Below are 25,805 nucleotides of genomic sequence, written 5' to 3'. Positions count from 1 at the left end.
TAACATTAATGACTTTGACAGCAGCAAGAATTAATAGGCCACTGTCACTTTAAGACCGAGTGCACGGATCCAATATAATGATGAACACCTAATTTCTTTCTGAACTGTTTATATACATTTAGGACATAATCTACTGTGTTTACGGGAATACTTGCCAAGATGGGTATTTTGACATAATTTTGTGTGTGTCTGTACAAGCGCAAGGAGACACGAAAGACGAATCAATTCTCTTTGGCCTCTTCTTGCGCTTGAATGGTTTAAAATTGCTCGAATGTGTAAATTGGCCAGACAAAACATGTGCAAATGATAAACATTCACTCTATGATGGTTAAACTTTGCAATTAATCCGCAAATCACATGCGTGCCGAACCAGGGGGACTTGTCCGTATGGATCAGGGATCAACTATGATTTGTTGCACCCCTAATATTGGGCTTGACTGTTTTATAGTGCAATTTGTCAATACAAGCCCCTTTCTCAATGCCATATAAATCCCAGGGGCTTATTAGAAAAATTCTAAAAAATATATTTAAAATATTGTGTGCAGTAGTATCCTCTGGTTTTTATTAATTTTTTTAACTAAAAGTAACAAATATTAGAAAATATCAGCTTGTTATATGTTGATAAAAAAAGTACTGTTGATTAAAATGCTAAATTTTATATTACATTGTGGGTGTAAATGAATAGGCTTGGACTTGATGCTGATAACCCAATGCACAGGACAATAGAGACACCAGAATAAAAATATTCATGATTCTGAAGTTGAAAATACAGAATTATTTTAGACAGATATGCTTGCACTTTGTCAATGACTAGAAATATTTAAAATAATGTAGGCTTTTTACTGGTAACAACAGACATTTGGCATTATCAGGACCCACAAATATTCCCTCATTTTATTATTATACATTATATTCAACATTATACTTAGCCGTTTAATGTAGTACTCACACTAAAACTCTGAAAACTTGAATTTTTGAGTGAACTATCCATGATACATATTGTTGCATTTTTGTATTACGATATATTGTACACCCCTACCTGATGGACAATAAAAGTGTGCGTTAGATTTTGTGCTGCAAGTAGAGTTGAAAGCACCGCAGCTTTAAGTGCAGCATATTTATATTCCTCAGAGCCTCGACAATTTTTTTTTTTAAAAACTAGTTAGGATTTGGCTTTATTTGTGCAGATATGCTCGTGCCCCTTCGCTGATCGGTTCACTTCCTGCAGTCACAGTCTCATTCTGAAAAGCGGCCTTCATTTGAAATCCTCACTCAGCTGAACCGAGAAGCAAAACAGGAGTGTTATGTAACGAGAGACAGGGAAGGAGAAAGAGCTTTTAATTGTGTGTAAAAGAGAGGAAGTCAGGGGGGACGTTTTGTTTGAGAGGTTTGTTGTTTGAGGTGAGTGGGGACAAATAAAACTAAAAAACTGAATCTTTTGGTATTGTCAATGTCTCTCAAGGTTTGTGTTTCCGGCGTTGGAGGCATGTCTGTGGTTTTCCAACCAAAACTTGCACAAAGTTTTCACCTCCTACTGTGGCTACATTTTGAGCAATGGTGCTTTACACTCTTAAAGGGACAGTTCACCCAAAAATGAAAATTATGTCATAATTTACTCATCCTCAAGTTGTTCCAAACCTGTATGAGTTTTTTTGTTCTGCTGAACACAAAGGAAGATATTTTGAAGAATGTTTGTAACCAAACAGTTGTGGGGGCACAATTGACTGCCATAGTTTGAAAAAAAAAAATGTCAATGGTGCCCCATAACTGTTTGGTTACAAACATTCTTTCTTTGTGTTCCAGTACTTTTTGTGCACGTTTAATTTTGCACCCTTTTTTTCTCATTGAATACCCTGTTTCATTTGGAAATGTTGCAGAATTAAAATGTGTGTGTCCATGTTGACTTTAATCTCTGAGTATGAGGGTCTGTGTGTGTGGGCGAGTTTACATGTGTGTCAGATCATACCAGCCCAGGTATTCAACATTGTTTAGATTTTTTTTTTTTATGATTAAAACGCATTGCGTTAATGAAACCTAGAGGTTCCCAAACTTTTTTTTTTTGTTAGTCAAACTCCTTAGATATAAAATCCCCCCTGAGATTTTAAGGAAGCATTTCAATAATTTAACAACATGTTCATATATTCGAATGTTGGTTAATGGTGAAATGCAAGTCAGCAGATAAAATATTTGTATGTATGTATGTATATGTATATATATATATATATATATATATATATATAGGGCTGGGTACCGAGTTCGGTACTTTTTAGGTACCGACCGAATTGCCTCGATGCTACCGAGTATCGAAACATGTCTTGTTTTTCAGTACCAAATTTCGGTACCTAAGTGGTTAATCTCATCAACGTCAGTGAAACAAGCATCTAGCATGATTGGCTGTGGCGGAAAAACACTAGTTTACGCGGCTGCCCAGAGACGTGGCTCGTCGCACGTGAGGCTGTAGTGTGTGTGTGTGTGTGTGTGTGTGTGTGTGTGTGTGTGTGTGTAAGCGTCCCAACCCAGATAGATAGAAAATATGTGGAAATGATCAAAAGTGTACCTATGTACCAGACTCGATGCCAGAAGCACGCGATGCAATATTTTCGACAAGATAATTGCTGCCAAGACCGGCAACACGATAAATCCGATAAGGCACTTAAAAGCGCACAGATAGCCTACACTTGAGAGTAGAAAGTTTATCTGTCTTCGACTGCAAGAACTGGAGCGCGTCACAAATTAACCGAAACTCAGCGTACAGGATACTTGCCTCACAGACATGACAAATAGTCCTATATAAAGTCAAAATTTGTCTACTTTTAAACGAAACAATTAGAAATAAATAGTTTGATTACCTAATCCATATAGGTGCGCACGCGTTCACTACTGCAGGAATGATCGCAATAATCGTCTTTGCAGCCAACACACTTAATAATCACTTGTTCATTAATAAACAATTTAAATATCTCCTTGCTACTGTTTCCCGACACATCCATAATCATTAGGCTACTTTTGCCAGTGCTTTGCGCAAGCTTCATGTGTGCTGAGAGCGTGAGGCACATATCCCGCCCCCATTAGCCTATATTTATTTCAATTCACATTTATTTGTATAGCATTTTTCACAATACATATCATTTCAAAGCAGCTTTACAGAAGATACATGTGTCTAAAATACAATTTAGAGTGATCTGTTATCAGAGGTGACTGTGTGTAATGTTTTTCAATTAATTTTGTATTCAGTTTCATTGTTAAACAATGCATTAAGTTAAGGCAGAAACAATGAGCTCATTGAAGTAAAGAATACATGTTGTTAAATGATTAGGAAACATAGAAAACTTTAGCATTGGTGCTTTTTACAGACTCAAAATATGAGTGTAAAAAAATCAACAAACTGAAAAAATAAACAAAATATTTGAAGGTAATGTTAAATTGTTAAAACTGGTTTCATAAAATTGGTATCGAAAAAAGTATCGTTCAGGAACCGGTATCGAAGTCAAGGTATCGGTATCGAAAATACCCAGCCCAATATATATATATATTAAATACAAATATATAAATTAAAGGACAATTGACCCTTCGCAAAGACCCGCCCCCCTTAGTTACTGTCGCTATGTCCAACAAGCTACGCCGCTCTCACGCACACACCATGTTCTCATGCAGTGAAAAATACATCGCGGATCAGAGAGGAGACCGACAATACGCTGACAGACAGGACAGACCAGGTTACTTTTCGGTTACTTTTGATATTAAACATATTAAACAAAGTCTCACCTTTCAAATTTGGTCATTTTTAAAAAGAAATTTAAACAATAAATACCGTTTTGTGGCTCTTTAATGTGTATTGACAGATCGCTGTAGAGCCTCAGTTAAAGCTGCTCGTGAACCGATCATCTCTTCCGACTAGTTCATTTATAGCATCAAATAAACATGAATGAACATATGAAGGAATGTTGTTTTAACCGCGGAAAGGCGTCAGTATATTCAGTTTTTCAAGTTCAAATCCTCCCATGTTAGTCTACTAACTCTCCTGACTGCTTTGTCGGACAAAATGGCGGATGGCGAAGTATGATTGGTCAGATCACCTGTCGATCAAGCTCCCTGCGAAGGGTCAATTAAACGGTGCAAAATAGATTACATTAATGGGAGTCATGCAATTATTTTTTCTAAAATAGACTGATGTTATTGTAAGGAGCAGCAGCCAACATGGCAAAGTTCATGACTCTTTTTTTTTCTCAATTGAAGAAATAAGTGTCCAGATGTGCTGCCACATTGTGACCAAACCATCTGAACGGATGATCATGAATGAAGGATGCCGTACCTGTGGTCTTTATCTTGTCTTTCAATATAAACCTGACCTCCGACCCTTCTCTCTGCTCTAGGCACGGGTGAGAGCGGCAAGAGTACGTTCATCAAACAGATGCGTATCATCCATGGCACTGGATACACAGACGAGGACAAACGTGGCTTCACCAAGCTGGTGTACCAGAACATCTTCACCTCCATGCAGGCCATGATCCGCGCCACCGAGAACCTGAAAATCGGCTACAAGTACGAGCAGAACAAGGTTAGAATGGTTCATGTTGAGTATTTCAGTTTTAAAGCATTTAAGGCTGAATCTGATGAAAGCATCTTGGTCATGTTTCACCCCTAAATCAAAAAATATTTTTAAGCCTTTTTTGCATTATACATTTCCTGCCAAAATCTTTATGCAGTTTCTTTCTTTTGATTCTGGATAAGTTTGTGACCGGTTTCAAAAAGTTTAATTTTCATATCCAGCCTATGGGGAAAAGAAACTTCAGGGTTCATGTGGTATTATAAGGGTACCTTTACATGACAAAGATGTACTAAAGACGGAAAAGTTTTTCCTTTGCGTTATTCGTGTACAGACGACGTTGTCAAACCAAACCCCGTCCACACAGATCCACGAAAATGATTAAAAACGCTGTTTTAAAAAAGTTATTTTTTTACTTTTATTTAAATGGGGAAAATTTTTAATTTCCATAATTGCTGTACTCAAATAGAGTGTTGCCATTTTCATATAATCAGCCGTTCAAATCTGAAATAATATTAATCTACTGATTTTTTTAAATGAGTGTAAAATTAACAGAAATAGGTAAATTACAAGGACTTTAAATGTGAAGTGTATATTTCATGCTCCACTAATTGCACCAAATGCAATTGCAAAAAGTTTCGTGAAAAAATTTAAAACAGCACCTTTAACCTTTTTCTGTAAAAAGATTTTAGGTTCAAATATTTTTTTTAGCTGCTGTAACTGGTCACCTTTTGCTTTTAACCACTTGTTTTTTCAACATTCATATTTTTTTTATTCTCTTAAAATGTACTTTAGTGTGGCAAATTTAAAAAAAAGACAAATATTCCATGAAATTACAGAAACATTAGAGCATGTTTAAAATAGGTTTTTATAGGAGTATTGCACACGTCAGACTTCTGTTGCATGTCAGCCCTTGAGTAAAAGAAGTACATACTGTTTATGAAAATAATATACTTTAAAAGAATATACAGTCCTGGTCAGAATTATTGGCACCCTTGGTAAATATGGCACTCTGCAGACCTTTTATTAAAAAAAAAAACCATCATAAAAATCGAAACTTTCATTGAAGTATAAAAGGGGGGGAAATCCCATTATGAAATAAAAGTTTTTCTCTAATACACGTTGGCCACAATTAATATTTTTTGCAACCTTTTGCCAAGATAACAGCTCTGAGTCTTCTCATATAATGCCTGATGAGTTTGGAGAACACCAGACAAGAGATCAGAGATCATTCCTCCCACAGAAACTCTCCAGATCCTTCAGTTTCCCAGATCCATGTTGATACACTCTCCTCTTCAGTTTTCTGAAGGGTTTTAGGTCAAGGGACTGGGAGAGCCATGGCAGAAGCCTCATTTGTGTTTTTTTATTTTTTATTTTTTTTATCTGTTGGTATTTGATAGAATCCATGTATGTGTGAAGATGTCCAGGACCTCCAGCAGAAAAACAGGCCCACAACATTAAAGATGTCTCCTCGCTGTGCATTAAGACAATCAAGACGCACGTTCTCTTTCATGCAATTTTGTAACATGTTCTTAATTATTGCCCTGATGGTGGAAATGGGGATTTTCAATGCTTTAGCTATTTTCTTACAGCCACTTTCTATGTTGTGTAGCTCAACAATCGTTTGCTGCATATCAGAACAGAATTCTTTGGTTGTACTCATTGTGATGGATGATTAAGGGAATTTAGCCTTTGTGTTTCCTCATATTTATAACAAAAGTCATTGCTGGATAATTCATGTTCCTAGTCGCCCTGGTGTGCTGAAAATTGTAAATATAAAGGGAAATATGCGTCAGATATATTTTACTCATTAAAATTTCTGTATTAGATTTCTGTATTTTGTATTAGAGAAAAACTTTGATTTCATAATGTGATTTTGAGCGAATTCAAACACTTTCTCACTTGATCTCCTGGCGCTGTGTAGTAACAGTGCCGCTTGATCGAACTCGTGCCGCGCTGTCTAATATTGGTCCGAGCTAATAATCTCTCCGCGCCGCTCAAAGAGAAGGTTTTGTTCTGCTTTCGTTTCGTTTTCCGTTTTTCATATGCAACAGAAATGGCGGCTCCTATCAGTTGGGCAACATGGTGATGGCAGTGCGACCTCCAACTAAGTTTACTCGCACGAGAAGAAAAAAAGGTCGCAAAATGCAAAGATTTGGTCGCAGTCTGCATTTCATAATTACATCTGTTGTCTTTGAAATATGGTTAAACTGTACTGCTAAATGTACTGACAAGCATTTATGGTAGACATCATTATACTTTAATGTCATTTCTACTAAAACTTGTATGTCATATATCTAAATATATGAAGTTGCAGTTTAGTACTTTGAAAATATATTAAATTTAAATGTTATTTGATGAAGTAACACACTACACTTAAAATGATAATGTACCTAACTTCAGTGTGCTTTAATAGGTTAGTCAACACATCAATATAAGTGTGTATGACAAAAGGATTAATGAATTTAAACATAATGATTTAAAATGTACTTTAATTTGACATTATTATAAAGTGTTGAGAAACAGTCATGAACGTGTACATTTTAAGTACACTTAATTGGCTTTTTATTTCATTAATATTCTATTATCTTCAAGTGCTTTTTTTTTTAAATATACTTCTAATATTTGAAGTAGACAAGTGCACATTCAGTACAATTAAGTGCACTTTTTTTCACATGTAATGTCAACTGCCCTATTGCATTGCTGTTGATTATCTATATTTTTTACATTTTTGATCTGCTCTGGACTGCAGGCGAACGCTATGCTGGTGAAGGAGGTGGACATCGAGAAGGTGATGTCATTTGACCATCCCTACATTAATGCCATAAAGATGCTCTGGACAGATCCAGGCATTCAAGAGGCCTACGACAGACGCCGAGAGTACCAGCTGTCAGACTCCACGAAATAGTGAGTATCATCCCTGTATTGAATACAATATGATTGTTCATAGTCATGTTTGTGTTTAAACCATGTCAAATCCCCTAACATTTAAATGTATATCATATTGTATCTGTAAAAAAAGAAAAGAAAAAGTCATACAACATACCTTCTTAACACATTCATATTGTAAATGATCATTGGTGCATGTTATTCCATTGAGACATGTTTATTCATCTGGAAATCGGTCATCATTCAGCTCATGCACTCTGTCTAAACTCTTATGTGGGGAACAGACTGAAATATAAATCTTTAATCACTGATAATCTTGATAGTCTATGAGAATCTGTCTGATTCATCAACCGGTCATTCAGACTGATTTTGTGAGCTTCTTTGAAAAGATTTGATTTAACCGGTCAGTTTGAATTATTCTGCAGACATCGCTATTGCTCATGAACTCTGATGAATGAGAATGATTTTTAGTAAATAACTCACACAAAGCAATCATGTGACTTCAGAAGGTTTACAATACACCCCGTGAGTCACATGGATAACTTTTATGGTGCATTTGTGTCCTGTTTAGAGCTTGAAAGCCTGCATTCCTATTCATTGTAATTGTGTGAAAAAAAAAATCTTGTTCCGTGAATGAAAGAAACAACCGAAGAGGAAGTAAATGGATTGACATTTTTGGGTGAACTATCTCTTTAATGCTAGCCAATATCCAAGACGTTATTAAATCTGGAAAAAGAAGGGGAACAAATCAATTTGTACTTAGAAATAACATGTCTTCCAGCCTGTGCAACACACACAAATCAATTAATCTCTCAAAGAACGTGCTTCAGTGTTTCATGGGCCTTTTTCTGAATGGGTTTGTGTCCGTGTCTCTCTGATGATCCAATTGAACAGTTTGGCGGCAGTCAGTCTTGTCTATTTCTTTTAATGGCCCAATAAAATATGGAGGCAGTGCATATTTCACCACATTAATACACACAAATGTATGCAGCTTGGAGTCGTTGGCATCATGTGAATAACGCCCCCTGCTGGTTTGTTAGGGTAATAGAGGTCACATCAGTACAGTAGAAACATCTGAGATTTACACAAAATCAACTAACAAAACTAGAAACATACTCGTTTATATCATTTTTCAATACATTTCTGATCTTGTTCTGAGTCGTCAACCCTGACAAACTACAGCGTTTTACTAAATGTTTTGCTACAAATTGCAAAGGAATCAAAATTAATCAGTGGATCTTTTTTTTTTTACTAACCAGTTCACACAAATGAATCAGAGCTGTTCTACGAAAGTATGTTTGATTATTGATTTGATAGTTTATTTCTTCAGTTCTGTACATGTAATCTATAATATTTTAATTATTTTTCAAAACAAGGAAAATGTAGTTTAATTGGTAAAACGGGATGCAGATGGCTACATCTCATTTAAAGTATTTATTTCAGAGATTTGGCATTTGGCCGTTTTTTTCTGAATTATACATGCCACATAATGAGGTCATGTGACATCATTGTAGCAGACTGCTCTTTGTTTATTGTGACATACTGCTTTACATGCTATGCAATATAATCATACCACATACATCACAGTATACTATTTCGAGAAAAATAGTGTCAGACAAAAACTAATTATGCAAAAATACAAATGTCAAAACCTTGTATGCTATATTGTGACCCTCACTAAATTGTCACATAAAAGCTACTTAGCATATGCAATTCAGAAATAATTTTTTAAAATGTAAATTATGCAATTTTGTGTACAAATTACTACAATTTGTTTATTTATTCATTTACCTTTATTCTAATTCTTTCTTTAATCTTCTTTTTGCATTACATTAATGGGAAGAATTTTATATTCTGATATTTTGACAGTGATTGATATTCAAAATAGTAAGAAAGCGCGGCTTTGTTTTACGGTTTGTTTCTGCAGTCCTAGATTCGTTTTCCCCTTTTTGAATGACGAAAACAGACTATTGATACCTGCCGATATAGACAGATATGTTCTTGAACGCTGGCGCAGAACACACGTGTTAGTTGACAGTCGCCTTTAGTCCTTTCGGTGTGTTCAAGTGCAGCTTTTTGGCCAAGACGCAGCCGACGAGAGGCGACACAGTCAACTTTTATCGTCTCTAGTTCTTTGACGTCGGTTTGGTGTGTCCTGGGATTTATGCGATTTAAAGAGTAGAAAGAAGGGCTAAGAGATGAAATCTCCTACGACAACTTGCAGTGCTACATATAATCAAGGCTGAGAATAGAGCACAACGCCGCAGACAATGGCGACAAGTAAATGCCTTTAACATTAGATTTCTGTATGTTTATGTCTTACCGCTGTTTTTCATATTCGTGGAGTAAGTAAAAATGTCGGGTGCAGTTGTTTCGTATGGCATGCGTTCGGCCAATGAATGTACACTTACGTCACTGGTAGTTCCTGGAGTGCTGGTTTAGAAGTAGGAGCTCGTTTAGTTCCCCATAAACTAAAATCATTCCCAATTCCCGAGGAGCAAACACACCAAAAAGCAGGTACATCAGTAGTCAATAGTTATAGAAACTATGAAAATGTTCCTCTGGAGCGAAAGCCCCTATGGTGTTTTTATTCTCTTGATTCAAATCAAATCAAATAATTCAATAAAGAGATTTCTATTCGTCGGGAATATTAGACCATATGCAGTGTACATTCTGAAAATAAAAGAACCTTAGTTTGACCACACACAAAAAACATTTGTCTTCCCTATTTAGCCGTTGTGTTCTTCAGGTTGTCCCACAAGACACCATAATAAGCATCCTCATAGATCTGCTGACTGGGACGTCTGGAAACATCCTTTCCCAAAGCACCCGCTTGTGATATAAAGAGGTTAATAATCTCTCTCCTTCTCCTTCTATAGCTATCTCACTGATCTGGATCGTATCTCCGAGTCCTCCTACCTTCCCACCCAGCAGGATGTTCTGAGGGTTCGAATCCCGACCACAGGGATTATTGAGTACCCGTTCGACCTTCAAAGCATCATTTTCAGGTAGAGGAAACAGGGCAATTATTAATCAGCTTACGTTTGAAATTTAGGAAATGATTTTTTTTGTCCCACTGAATGTAGGTTAGCATCGAGAATACATCCACCGCTGGAGAGTTATTAATATTTTCCTGAGCTGAAGACGACTTTCTAGTGTGTGACCCACAAAGATCCAGTCACACCCCACAGCAGTCAAAGTTGTCTTGGTTGTATTTTTCGATTGATTTGTTTGTCTTTATTGATACATCAAAACCCACGAAACAATTTCCTCCAGTTTTCTCTTGAGAGAGACACACTGTCGTCGGCTGAAGCACAAATTTAAATGAGCATTAAAAAGATTGTTTTATGTTTTTAAAGGAAGTCTTTTATGCTCACCAAGCATGCTTTTAGTTGGTCAAAAAATGCAGTAACATTGTGAAATAATATTTCAAATTAAAATAACTGTTTTTTATTTGAATATATTGTAAAATGTAATTTATTCCTGTGATACAAAGCTGAATTTTCAGCATCATTACTCCAGTCTTCAGTGTCACATGATCCTTCAGAAATCATTCTTATATGATGATTTGCTGCTCAAGAAACATTTCTGATTATTATCAATGTTGAAAACAGTTGTGCTGCTTCATATTTTTGTGGAAACTGTGATACATTTGTTTTCATGTTTATTCGATGAATAGAAAGTTCAAAAGAACAGCATTTAAATTTTGGAACATTATAAATGTCGTCACTGTCACTTTTGATCAATTTAATGAATCCTTGTCAAATCAAAGTATTAACTTCTTTAATAAAAACATTTGATTGGTAGTGCATGCAGGGGCGTAGTAACATTTCGCCTTTTTTTTTTTCCTGGCCGCAGTGTGTGTTGCCTGTAAAAAGGACTCTGCCATCCGGTCGCTGTGTTTAAATGAATGCACAAGTGGTAAATTGTAACCCAACCATGGTTAGCACTTAACAACTTCCGCATATCTAATTTCTATACAACATCTGAAACTTTCTATTGTAGACCTCTCATGTTAGTTCCTCTTTGGATGAATCACTTAGTTTTTGTCCTCATTTGTATGTCTCTTTGGATTAAAGCATCTGCTAAATTAATAAATTTAGATTAGCAAATGTTAAATAAGTGAGGGCAAACATCATATAATGTAATTAATATTCATGACCCAAGGGTGTGGCCTATGTAGACAAAAACTAGCTAAATAAACTACAGTTTAAACCAAAGTGAGTGTTTTCAAACGAATGTGAACTAAAATTTGATCAAGAACTCAAAAAATTACAGAAGTGTGCATTTTTCAGAAGTACAGTAACCTAGATTCATAGTATTTGCAACAGCGTTGTAGGCCTAATTATTGAACTTTCAAGTTTATGAAAAGTTTTCGTATCTAGTGCGCCTACACATTTAAAATCTGTCATGCTTATGAAAGACACTGATGAGATTCACAGCATGTTTTTGAATCGTTCCTATGTACGTGATATGAAAATTCATCAAAGCACACACCAGATTATTTCTGCCCTCTTTGCCATATTGACTCCATAAATGATTACCATCAGCTCTGTGGTTGTTAATCTCTGTAAAACTGTCTTAAACCCACACGCACCTCGTGTCGAGCTTCCCGGAAGAGAAAAAAAAAACGTGTGCGCACGGCCATCTCTCTTATCTTTTCACATCTCTCTCTCTCTCTCTCTCTGTCTGTCCTCCTGCCAAAGTTCGCTAAGTGCGGAGTGAATGTGGAGACTCGTCCTACATTAAAGAGCGTGTGTATGTTCAGAAGTAGGTCACCGAGCCCCTGGCTGAAGGAAATGAGGACGCTTCTATCTGAAGGAGCTTTATTTTGGGCAGCCAATCCTAGAGGGCTTCATTTATCAAAGGCCCCTCTGTGAACTGCTGGCTCAGGACTGGAGCTCTGGCTCCACTAGGGGGCGCCGCGTAAACCCCCAAATCAGTGCTGGCTGCACACATTTACCATGTTACTGAAATCTAGGGCTTTGGGTATGTTCAGAATAGCATTCTAGCATACTACTTTTATTGTTTGTGCATTATGCATATGAGCAATGTTTATTAGGTGATTGGACTCACATGTTCACATAAAAATATTCGTATGTGCAAGATGATTCTTGGACGTGCTGGATTTAACATGCAACATAATAAGGGTCAAGTGACAACAATGTAGGATACTACAGTTTGACTTTCTTTAAATAGTAGCTAGAATACAGTATATATTGCATGGTATGCATAAGGTATGCATTTTTTGTTGTAATGATTAGTCCTTAGATAAATTAGGCAAGCTCGTTGAGAACCCAAATGCAACTTTAATTTACAAACGTGAACAAACTCGAAACAAGAACAACGGCAGGAAACATTTAATACTAGACAAAGACACAGGGCAAACATGAGGCCTTAAATACACAGACTAATAACTAGACAGGGGACACCTGTGAACAATTAAACTATGAACCAATAACAACATGACACATCAGACAAGGGAAGACATGGCAGGATCACATGACTTGATCAAGGGATCACATGACATACATGAAACAGGAACAAGGAACAAAACCCAAACCGTGACAGTTGTTGCATCATGCATGCATACTGCATACTCCAATGTATTCAGTACAGTATATGCATACATATGCTGTATACTGCCTACTATTTTTTAAAGAGTATGAAAAACTGGAAAGTGTGCATTATGCAGTGATAAACAACAGTACTATACTATGTTGTTGTCACAATACCTCGCTACGTTGTAGATTTCGTATATCCAGCCGTCATCTCAGCAATAAATACACATATTTTTCCTTTTTTAATCCGAAACGAATTAATGAATTTGTTAATAATAAAAACAAGTAAAGGAGGAAATAAATGAGTTAAGATATAGCTTTCAGTGAATTCGGCACACTTGATACTAAATTCGGGTTGAGCGCGTTGCATTATGGGATACATATCCAGTGTGTTCTGGTTGTGTGCTGTGAATTTTTGCATGCTGACAAGGTCCTTCTGTGCATACAGAAGATTTGCATACTGCGCACAGTGTAATCATGAATTATTAATGCATATAATGTCTGTAACCTATCAATAATGCAAACGGTCGCTCTCTTTGTTTCTCAGGATGGTTGATGTAGGGGGTCAGAGGTCAGAGCGCAGGAAGTGGATCCACTGTTTTGAGAATGTGACATCCATCATGTTCCTGGTGGCTCTGAGCGAGTACGATCAGGTTCTGGTAGAATCGGACAATGAGGTGAGCAGCTCTCAAACCACACAGAGCTTTATTTAACTATAGACACGTTTACCTTTACCTGTGTGTGTGGATGAATGTTTTTTTTTAACCGTGCACTTTTACATATATTATAATCCATTCTTTGTGTCTGTATTCAGAATCGTATGGAGGAGAGCAAGGCTCTGTTCAGGACGATAATCACATATCCATGGTTCCAAAACTCCTCTGTCATCCTCTTCCTCAACAAGAAGGACCTGCTGGAAGAGAAGATCTCTTACTCCCACCTGGTCGACTATTTCCCAGAGTTTGATGGTAGGTCTTCCTCCTGTCGTACTGTGTTTTTCATGTAGACTGGTTTAATGCAGACAGTACCAATGTATGCATGTGTTTTAGTTGCTTTTGAAATTATTAGCTTTTCGTTGACATGTTTGAAGGCGTGTATGGCATAACAGCAGTAAAACGATTAATCATATCGCAATCGCGATGTCAAGCCTATGCAATTATATGACGCAAATGCTGCGATTTTATTAAATAAATGAATGCATGTGTGGACATGACAACCCATTCTCTCTGAGAGCTGTTTGCCTATTTTCTTCACCGCTAATACAAAGAAGACCAGAGCGTTTCAGTTTAGACAGTGGCATGTGTGTGGCGCGTATGGAGTATCTCAGCGTGGAGAACAGGTGAAGGTGATGCCGAGCAGACGGACACTGAACTAGTGGCCACAAAAAAATCTACCTCTGTTATATGGCGATATTTTGGCTATAAGATAACCGACACTGAGCAGAGAGAGCAGGGCTGCCAACTCTCACTCATACAGCGTGAGATTCACACGCTCTCACGCCACACATCCATTTTCTAACGTGGAGAAAAATCGTGAAGCAAAGAGGACACTGACACCGACAGACTAGACAGAGCAAGATACTTTTGATATGAAACTAATTCTCTGCTCTCAGATTCTGTCAATTGTATTACGAAATTCAAACAATAGCGTTTTGGCACTTGTAAATGTGACGTGACAGATTGTGGTCGTGAACCGAACATCTCTTATGCCTGGTTCAGATTGCATGATTTTTTTTATCTGTTACGATAGTCACTGTGTCAGATTACGCGATTTTGACTCCTAAAATCTTGTCGTGTCGTGGACAAGAAACATGTCAGACTACACGTTGCTTCCTGACCAGTCATCGCGTGCCGTCTTTAACAACGCGCGTGATGTCATTGAGAAGGCGAAACTAGTAGCGAGTGACTTCCGGAAACGAACGTAAACAAACAATGGATGAAGCGGTGAGTGTTGTATTGGCTGTCCTGTGTTCAGAAAAACTTTTAAAAAAGAAAGAAAACCCGACAATGGACACGTTCCTGGATTGCTCGAAGAGGACAGTATGGGCTGTCAATCCTCCAAAGAGAACTTGAGGTAAAATATTGTTTTCTTACGAACCTTTCCTCCATGTCATAACTCCACCTAGTATATATCTCTTTCGTTTCGCCATTTTTGAAAGTTGGGTACGGAAAAGCTTCTGTGCTCCTATTGGTCAACCTCATACATGTGACGGAACCCGTCGTGGACGACCGTTAAACAAATTAAACATGCTAGTCTTTTTGGCGTGATGTCGTGAAGCATCGCCCACAATGACACACTATACGAGATGATACGATCGAATCTTGCGTCCCTACGCCTGTTGTCGTTTACGAATCCCCACGACACCCTACGTCAAGCGGATCGTGTCCAAATCGGGCTAAAATCGTGTAATCTGAACCAGGCATTAAGGCGGGCATACTTGCGATTTCAGCAAGGTTACCTACTCACACTGAACGAGTAGATCGCATGCAAAGCCAAAGTTCAGGATAAATGTGCTCACACTATACGGTCTGAACATCGAGCTGCGACGTGACTGCTCACACTACACGTGTGAAATATGTGCGATAAACCCCCGTGTCGGGTTGCGCCAATAGACGATATCATGTATCCAGAGATATTATGAAAACAAGCATCAGCTATCAATATGATTTAGCATTTCCAATTTATGTATTAAATTGTTATTAGTATTATTATTATTATTGTTAAGGAAGGCCTAGACTACTTTTATTATTAAATTGATAGGCTTTTATAATTAATTAGCCACGCAATAATTTCATAGCGCATCACCGCATAACCAACGCACTGTGAGGATAATAAAACATTACTTAGAAGGTTACTCCTCCTCATTGAACATTTTCTAAAACATTTAGGTCGATTACAATGAATTATAGGCTGTCTATAATATGTCCGAAGACTGTAATAGTTAGTCATCAATGAAAATTAAAAACAGCTTTATTTCAAAAACATTGTTTAACAAATTAATAAAAGAGGCACGGTGTAGATACATCGCAGGTAGCTTGGAAGACGTGGGTAATATATGGTTAATCCATTTTACAACACGAACTGGGGACAGAATTTAAAGATCTCCCTCTTTTCGTTTTTGTATTTTTTTTATTTTTTGCAGATGAAATGGTTAAACTTCTGTTTTCGCGCAGGTGCAGTAAGGGAGAAAAGACTGAGTTTAGGGCAAACGGTTCGTAGCTTTGCTTCAACTGTGCGATAATGTCACGAGGATCGACTAAAATTTCTGAAATGCCAGAAATTCATCCGACCATTGCCGTTCGGGAGAGGTTAATCACCTCTCGTTGCTCCCTGTACACTTCACGAACACGACAAAGCTGAAATCCGGACAGACCTGAAAGAGTCGCACGAGTCAGAATTCGGCTCAAAATGTCCGCCTTTACTCTTCACTAGTTAATAGTAAATAAACACGAATTAACAATAGGTGTGTTGAAAGATACAGTACAACTTACTGAAATGCCTATGCCTCATACATAATACCGATCAATCAGTGTTTTTCAACCGCGGAAAGAGGTCAATAAAACAGCTGGAGAACAAGTCACATAATGTTACATTTACATCAGGAAAGCCATTTGATGATAGATAGCATGTTAGTTGGCTAGACAAATTATATATTATATAGAGAGGAGTATTTTGCTAAATATGTGCACTATATTAAATATTTATTATATTTTTTACTTATATTATCAAAATATTGTAACGTTGTTATTATAGCCTAGTAAAAACCACATTAGATTTATTTTGAGTTGTTATTTTTAACCAGCTGACAGGGCTCTCTGTATGTTTACAGCATTAGGTGAGTTTTTTTTTTCTTGCGAAAATTAACATGCATCTGCTGTAGCTAATATTTATCCAAATGAATCAAATCACAAGATTTGAATTGAAATTGTGAAATTTGTGTCAAGCAATAATAAAAGCATTAGCCTACCAGTCATTGTACCATGTAAACATTGTAACATGTCACTAAACTTAACAAATTTCTGTTTAGTTACCAAATGTGTTGACAATCACAATACACATCCTGCTTAAATGTCCCTGTTTGTCTGGACAGAATGTTCAAAATATCTTATTTTCATGAGCATACTTGTTCTATTTATTTTATACTATTGTACGATTGAGACCATAACAAGTTTGCAGTAATGCAAAGATGTAATTATTTCATCTAGTAAAAAATATTATTTTAATTTGGTTGTTGTTGCTAGAGAAATACACATTTCAGCATTATCACTAATCTGTGTGTATATTTTCCTTCAGAACCAAGCGAGTTAACTCATGAAACCATTTGTTTATTATTTCGCTTATCGTAATATTGACCTCACTAATTGCAATATGACATTTTCCCCAAAACGTGCAGCCCTAGTAAAAATGCTGTTCAAAATCTCCAAATTAATGTATTAACCTTTCAAAGCAGATCTGCCATGAGTTCTTAGAGTTAAATGACAGAATAAAGCAGTGTAATTTCAACTTTTTTAAAGAAAATTGTTCTAAATTGCCAGATATTGGATGAAATATACTACACTACTTATAATCTTGCAAAATTGCTAATCACAGATATCGTTTTCATCTGGGTACAGGGTAAACATCAGGACTTTTCTGATTTCCAGGCTTATAAAAAGGAATACAATCTTTAAAGGTCATGGAAATGTCTATTATCAGCACATTATATAAACTATACCAGGGGTCTCAAACTCAGATTTGCTGGGGGCCACTGCTGTGAACGAAAGCTCATAGGAGGGCCATTTTAACATTCAAGCACAACAAGAAAGCACAATATTTTTCTGGAAATTTACTTCACTTGCTGAAAAGTTAGCTCTCATTTACTTCAGATTATGTAACTAACACATTTGTGTCGTACAAAAAATGTAAACATCAGTATATAAAACAGATAGATGGGGCGCCATCAGTGGTAATGCCTACCAGTCTGTTCCACAGCAAACCAGCGTCCAACCACGCTCAATTGCGCCGCACAGCTGCTGAAATTTATCGTTAACTCCGTCACTTCAAATTGTTCATTAATACCCCTGATGAAAACGGCTAGCTGCGCAATCTCTGTTTTGTCTGTGCTTTTGTCGAGCACTACAGAGTACGCAGTGAAAACTGAAAACTCTAGCTTTGGCGCGCAACTGATCATAAAACTCGCTAATCCGCTCTGCCACTGTGTTTGCCGATAGAGAGAGATTGTTGAACAAGCCCTTCTTTTCTGGACAAAGAATATCAGCGACTTTTAACATACAATCCTTCATAAACTGCCCTTCAGTGAACGGCTTTCCTGCTTTAGCAATCAACTCACTTACCACATAACCTGCAGCATCAGCATCCTTTTTGGCTTTGTGGAAAAGGCTTTGCTGGGATGTTAGCTCTTTCTTCAACTTCATGGCTGTTTTTTCTCTCTCGTCTGCCTGGTACTTCTCATACTGTTCTCCATGTTTAGTTGAGTATGAACGATTGAGATTATACTCCTTAGGACTGTGACTTTTACTTGCATATCAGACAGGTAGCATTTCCATTAAACTCCACAAAAAAATACTGCAATGTCCATCTTTCTTGAAACTCTGTGTTCATCATCCACTTTTCTTTTCGTTTTGGAAAGAGAAATATTTTCGTTTCCGTTAGCAGCCAAACAAATAAACTCCTGGGACCAAAATCAGCTCTCTTACCAAATATGCCGGAATGCGCAGGGTTTTTTTTTTTTTTTTTTTTTACGCATTCACGTTTTTTATTTATTTTTTATTTGATTGAATCGTGTTCATGTTTCTAATATTCATGTTCTAATATGAAGGGTAATTTAAATTGGCATGAGGCAACTATAAAAAAAATTTAAATAGTTTTGCGGGCCAGATTATGTTATATTCTTTACATCAGTTGCGGGTCGGAGGGAGGGGGAGGGGGGGCCGCAAATGTTCGGCAGTTTGAGACCCCTGAACTGTGCAGTAAGTTTTATTTTTGTTTGTTTGGTTGGTTGGTTTTTTGAAAGAAATTAATACTTTCATTCAGCAAGGACACATTGAATTGATCAAAAGTGACATTTATAATGTAATAAAACAAAATATTTAAAACAAATGCTGTTTTTTTAAAACTTTTTATTCCTCAAAGCATCCTGCAAGCATTGAGGATCCTAAATCAATGACTCTATATGTGAATCTATACTTGCCCCAAAACAGAATGTATACCCCTTGTTCTATTGGGGGTTTTTTCTTTCCTCTTTTTTTTTTTACTGTTTTCCCTAATGCTGTATTAGACATTTTCTTGAAAATTCATCAATACAAATAATGTAACCAAAAAAAAAAGCAGCAACTGTTTTCAACATTGTCATTAGTATTAATAAATGTTTCTTGAGCTGCAAATCATATTAGAATGATTTCACAAGGAGTAATTCAGCTTTGATCACAGGAATAAATTACATATAGAAAACTCTTAATTGTGGAGTAAATAAACAGGAAGGATGGACTCTTCCAGGTCTCGTGAAGTCTTTAACTCCATGTACACATGTGTTTTGTAGGACCCCAGAGGGACGCCCAAGCCGCACGGGAGTTCATCCTGAAGATGTTTGTGGATCTGAACCCTGACAGCGACAAGATCATCTACTCGCATTTCACCTGTGCCACCGACACGGAGAACATCCGCTTTGTGTTCGCGGCGGTGAAAGACACCATCCTGCAGCTAAACCTGAAGGAGTACAACCTGGTGTGAGACGTGACGAGTCCGACACCACTCTCACCAATCAGCATAGAACAGGCACCCACAGAGCGTGCGCACACCTACGTCCACAACACACACACACACACACAGGCATCATGTACACCTTCAAAACACGACATTCTTTTAATTTCTCTTTCTCAGCTTCCAGAGTTATTCTCTTTCTGTCCAGCGGAATCGTAACGGACGTGTCCTGCTCATCGTTTATTTTTTATTTGTTTGCCAAAGTCTGTCCGCTCAGCCCCGGCAGCTCACGTTAAAGGCCTCTTTCCCTTTTATCAAATTTGACCACCGAAACGTGGCTTGGGTTTGACAAAGGGCGTTAGAATCCAACTCGCCACTCCCAATGTTTGCGTATTTCAAAGAAAATGTTGGATTGGCGGAGCTTCGATGAGAACGTTCTGTGATGCGCTGGCCTGAAAAACTGGATGTGACGTTCCTTTCTCTTCCTGTACTATCACTCGCTCCAATCACATCGTCCGCTCCGAGTGTTTCTCGGGAATTCTGCCTGGATGAATGGAAAAATGTGGTGTTCACAGCCCTGCAAAAAGACAAATGACTAAAAAAAAAAATCATGACATATTTACATTCTTTAACATGGACACAAGGACTAGTGCTGTGGTGCCAGAAGTTCCGAAAGGGATCCATTGGATCCTTTTAGAATTCTGAGGATTCCGGCGGATTCTAAAAATCCAGTGGGTTCCAGCGGGTTCCACTGATGGTGTGGAGAACCTTTCACTCGCAGAGATGATTCTCTCGACGAGGCTAGTCTTCAACTCGCATCGATAAATGTAAACTTCATGTGAGAGCATCGCAAATGCAAAAAAAAATCAACAAAAAATCTAAAAAAAATGATAATGAACGAAAATAGTTTAAGAATGCCTATATAAGCAAAAAGCACGTGAGGGAGAGATGAAAATTAATAAATCTGTGTATATTGCTGAGATGATCATTTTAAAACATTTTTAATGATAAGTAACTATAGCTTCTTCTACTGCAACTGATAAAGTAAATTATAAGAGCAGTCGAAATTAATGATGGGTAAGAGACAGCGTTAAGGATTTTTAAATGTGCGCGAAACAGGATTATACACATATGATAGGTATTGTTCTGCAGATTTCCACATTTAGAGTTGAAAGTTATTGCATTGCTTCCTTCCCCCATGGTTGTTATCTTTTATCTTTCTTCCCGGTTTCGTTTTAACTTCGCAATCTAATAAATTAGTGCGCGGTTAAACTTTTCTTTCTTTTTTTTCGCTCATGAACAGATACTTTATCAATTCAGAATCCGGGCCGTAGACTCGCGGGTATCGTCGTCATCCAGCGGCCCAGATGCACACAATCCATTATTTGTTTATGCAGTTGTTGTTTTTTTTTATTGTCATAACATACATTTTTTCGCTCAACAAATTCTAAACTAAATTCCGGTGGGAACGTGGGAGGACGAGGGTGGGGGGACAGGAAAGCTTTTATGCGCTGAACTTAATTGATTGTGTATATTTATATTTGTAAATACGTATACACATTATTGCTTATGTACAAAACGTCTGTGGTACACTATCTTTGGCAAAAAAAAAGAGAAAAAAAATCACTTTTTCGTGATTGTGTTGGTTTTATTATGAATTACAATATTATTGATACTGTGATTCTTCGTTTTAATTTTTGATTTTGATTTTTTTGGTCACTATGAATACGTCAAATGATATACACATAGCTGGTAACGTGTGGAGGACGAATGTGGTTTTAAAAATCAACGCGCGCGGTTATGATGAGCAATAGTCTGAGAAAACCTAGAGCGTTTGGAAACATCAGAGAGGGATAGCGAAACCGCCTTCTCTACGGTGTGAATGTTATATGAGATATATGAAAAATAAAAAAATGATTTTTAAGCAAAAGAAACGATTAATTAAGTAAAGAACATTTTATTTATATAATTTATGGACCAGATCTGAAGTTGTTGATAATTTGAATGCTATTGTTTCCTCTTTCCTGTTTGAAGCACTCCCATGTTATGAGACAGAAATAGGAGACTAGTGTCTGAACTGCTGTATAAACCTCCGTTATGGATAAAAAATGTTCAGTTTTTTATTTTATTTTCTATTTTTATTTTTTTCCCCAAGCACACAATATATTGTACTATAAATATATTTCCTACAGATCTTTTTTTTTTTTTTTAATTGTTAAATTTCCAAATGATGTTTAGGTTAAGTGCTTAAAAACAAACATAGGAAATGTACCATATGAAAATAGACGGCTTTTTATTTGTGATTGAAGATCTTTTTGGTCGACGCTTGCAAGTAGTGACTTTTTCTTTCTTTCGATTCTGATTTTATTTTAATTTCTTTCTAAATTCACAGCTTGTTTCCTTCATTGTGTATGTGATGCACAGATAGAAAAAAAAAGTGTTCTATGGTTCTTTTACAGTTGATATTTTATACTGGTGATGTTTCATTCATTTTCATCAAGGGCTACGAAAAACCATGCCAGAAGCAATTGGTCACAGCTCAAAGTGTGATTCGGTACCAAGAGAAACGTCTCTTCTGTTGTATGTGATCAGTTTTACACCCATTCCACCAAACGCTCATGCATTATCCATTATTTTATTACTTTTGAGTTCATCAGAGAAGCATTCCCAAACGCTTTCTTGATGGATATAAAACCTGACGTGATATTGTAAACTCTACCCATGTGATTCAGTGTTTAAGTGGGGTTTGGAAATGTCACCATTTTGTAAGTCCTGCAGTGTTGTTGTAGTAAGTTAGATTTGAAGACACTGAAGCAAATCATGGCCATTGAGCACTTAATCATCTTCTAAAATACCGTGTCCTACTCTAAAGTGTGTCTTACTTACGCCTGAACAGCTTGATGCTGTCTACACTAGACGCGACAAAGCGACCGTTGCAAATTCATTTGTTCCTCGTGTCAGAAGTTGATCACTATGTCTGTAACAAAGTTTGTTGATAAGGGAAGAAGTAGGTGGGAACTGGCGTACGATCAACGTAAAGTTTAATGACACAATAAACAAACAACGAAGAGAAAGTAAAGCGGCAGCCCCTCACGGACGACTGCCGCTTATAAACATAATAAAACACAACATAAATAGTCCAGTCGTCACTCCTCCTTTTATCCTTCCGGAGCTCCTCCGTGAGACTCGAGACCGGTGTGTTCCCACAGCTCTCGGCCCCGTCCTGCTTGCCACAACGTCAGAAATAAAAGCGGTCACCATTTTACTGTCGGGATTTTTCTCGTCGCTCCGCATCCAGTGTAGACAGCATCACTTTTTATAATGGGTTCAATTTGCTTTTGTCGCATGGCACCGCTCGCATCTGGTGTTAGTTCACTGCGACTGTCGAAATTATGGCTCTGCTCACTATGAGAATTTGTTGCTTTGTTGTGTCTGCGGTTCGAAGGCCTTCGATTGTAAGAAGGACACGTTATTCGGCATAGCTTTGATTGTTCTTCGTGCACTTTTTTTCTTTCTTTTTTTGTGCCACAAGGCAAATGCCTAGAAACGCTTCGAGCCGCAGCGCGACCGTTTGAGCTACACATATCTATAAATGTGCCAGTTTTGACGTTCCCTCAAGAACCTCTACCTCTGTGAACCGTGTTTTTTTTGGCATTTTAGGATTGGTAGTCACGTGACAAGCACACTTCTTTTGTCAGTAGGGCACAGTCGTTGAGGTTTGGAGGCAAAACTTTGTTCGTTTATTGGATCTTGCCAATGACCTGCATGTATTTTGAATGCTTCGTACATTGAACACAGCAGTAAATCAAAACCTTCCTCAGGTCAAATATTCTTCGTTGGCCAACTTCCTAATTGTCCAGCGAGTGGTTTATTGAAAATAGTATCCGTCCCGCTGTTGGCAAGATAATTTTTCGCCTGCGGCTTTCTATTTCGGTTCTGAAGTGGACAGGTGAATAAACATATCAGTAATGAAGGCTTAGGCTGTTTTCAAAGGCATCTGGGCAACACTACTATACACAAATACAGAAACGCAGATGCTTGTCGTATTGTTGAAACTGCATTGCTGTGGAAGTAGCAACACTCAGTACTCAAGAGGGCGCTAGAGTTTCCTTCAAATGTCTGTGTCATTAAACCAGATGTTATTATTCCTGAAAAGGATATTTGGCTGTAGAAGTTGCCATTGTTCAAACCAAATTCTCAGTATTCGCTTCATTTCAGAGACTCAAAAATTAATCTTCCGCATTCCTGTAAGAGCTTTCTCTATTGTAGGCACCTAAAGATGAATCCATGACGGTTGCAATTTGATTCAGTGATTCATTGTGATGGAATGAACATATGAATCTTTTCGGATGCTCCGTTTGTTGACATTGAATCAGATTTGCTGCCCCATTGCAGACAAGACAGTTACGTTATTTCCATGTAAGTATGTTTATGTATGGTATGGTTAGATGCCATACATCTGTGTGATGATGGATCAAGTTCTGACCCATTCAAATTTGATTTCATCCCCTGTTCTTTTATTGTACTACATTACCTGAGCTGTTATGTCCAGGACCACTTTAATATTTTCTCTTTTTTTTTGTTGTTATGACAGGATCATGTACATTTTATTTGAGTTTTATCTCTCATTCGTTCTCTGCTTCTTTTTGCCCTTTTATTTTGTAATTATACCAAATGTAAATGTTGTATAATATTGTGCGTGCCAATCCCCTTCTCTGAGACTGACTCGTAACAAGTGCCAATTGTTGTCCAAATCACATGCGGACCGTGAAATTAGACGCGGCCTCCTTTTAAAAATTAGTAAAACACTAAATAAGAGAGTAAACGGATTTACTTTGTATTTAAGATAGAAGATAAACTGCTGTTTTTCTCTTCTTTTTTTTCTTCTTTTTTTTAAGGAATTGTAATTATTGTATGTCCTCTTTGTCCAGGTGGGAGTTTTGGGCTCAGACAAACATCGAAATCCTCGAGATGAGAAACCATAGTGGAAATTTATTTTACAACATTCTCGCCATATTTTTTTTTTTTGTTGTTTTTATTTGTATTTGTTTTATTTCAACCACTGTTGCCTGAACCTCATTCAAACATGGAAATGATTTTCATAACCGCCTTCTAAAAAAAGAAAAATTATAAAGTATCTGTTTTAAATTTAAATAAATTTGTTCCTATACTTGCTGATTGTCTTGTAAATTGTTTTCTTTGCAGTGCCTGCAATGTTGAAATGTTACAAATCTGCACATTGCTGCTTTTTAAAATGTTTTCTTTTTTTGTTTTGTTTTATCTACATTATAAATTCAGCACAGAAGTCTATTATGGAGTTTATTTTAAATTGTTTGCCAAAAATGATTGTATTTTTTGTCCAGAAGGGGCACACAGAAAAATTCCCTACCAGCTAAAGTTATAAAACATATAAACATTCATCAACTCACACATTAGTTGTGGTAAACTGTAACTCAAGCATGTTCACTTGACGTGTGAGAACCAATGAGATTCATTCTCATGTTACGCAGCAAGTTTGAGCTTCAACAAGAGGTTTGTTCTCGTGCATCAAGGAGGTTCAGTTGAGCTTCTGTTTATATTCACTCTATTATTTCAATATAAAAATCTAAATTCAATCTGTTCATCATATAAAGCGATGATGTCTCTTCAGAAAATTTGAACTAAACCGCTCAATTCATATGGATAAGTTTTACGATCTCTTTATTAACTTTTTGAAGCATCAAAGTGATAGAAGAACGAAAGTCTTACGTTTTTTGAACGACTTGAGGGTGAGTAATTGATGACAGAATTTTCATTTTTGGGTGAACTAACCCTTTAAGAACATCTTGTAGGGGGAATTACATGCATTTACAAGGGTTTTAAACAGGAGTATAATTCGTTATTTATAATGTGCTTGATCAATTGCTTGTTTTTAATATATATATATATATATATATATATATATATATATATATATATATATATATATATATATATTTCATAATTTTGTTATTTGCATATTATATTATATTATAAATCACAGGATGGTGTCTTTAATACTCCAGGAAAATCTCTGGCCCTAGTGATATTAGTAAATAACATGTTCACTACAGTGGAAATGGTCCCATGGG

The 25,805-nt window shown here is 36.9% G+C and overlaps 1 protein-coding gene across 1 annotated transcript in view; it reads left to right on the top strand.

Annotated features, from left to right (window-relative positions):
* gna11b (guanine nucleotide binding protein (G protein), alpha 11b (Gq class)) overlaps nucleotides 1-24,870 on the top strand; it is a 57,096-nt gene extending 32,226 nt beyond the window's left edge. The window contains exons 2-7 of the mRNA XM_077222184.1: nucleotides 4,374-4,558; nucleotides 7,299-7,453; nucleotides 10,315-10,443; nucleotides 13,544-13,673; nucleotides 13,811-13,964; nucleotides 19,535-24,870. Coding sequence (XP_077078299.1) covers nucleotides 4,374-4,558; nucleotides 7,299-7,453; nucleotides 10,315-10,443; nucleotides 13,544-13,673; nucleotides 13,811-13,964; nucleotides 19,535-19,725 — 944 coding nt within the window. The 3' untranslated portion in view covers nucleotides 19,726-24,870. The remainder of the gene's footprint in view (nucleotides 1-4,373; nucleotides 4,559-7,298; nucleotides 7,454-10,314; nucleotides 10,444-13,543; nucleotides 13,674-13,810; nucleotides 13,965-19,534) is intronic.
* The last annotated feature ends 935 nt before the right edge of the window (nucleotides 24,871-25,805 follow it).

Source organism: Siphateles boraxobius, unplaced genomic scaffold (assembly GCF_051911475.1).
Source record: "Siphateles boraxobius isolate OS27281-9 unplaced genomic scaffold, OSU_SipBor_1 86, whole genome shotgun sequence".
NCBI classification, from domain to species: Eukaryota; Metazoa; Chordata; class Actinopteri; order Cypriniformes; family Leuciscidae; genus Siphateles; species Siphateles boraxobius.
This window is presented reverse-complemented; position numbering and strand designations above follow the sequence as displayed.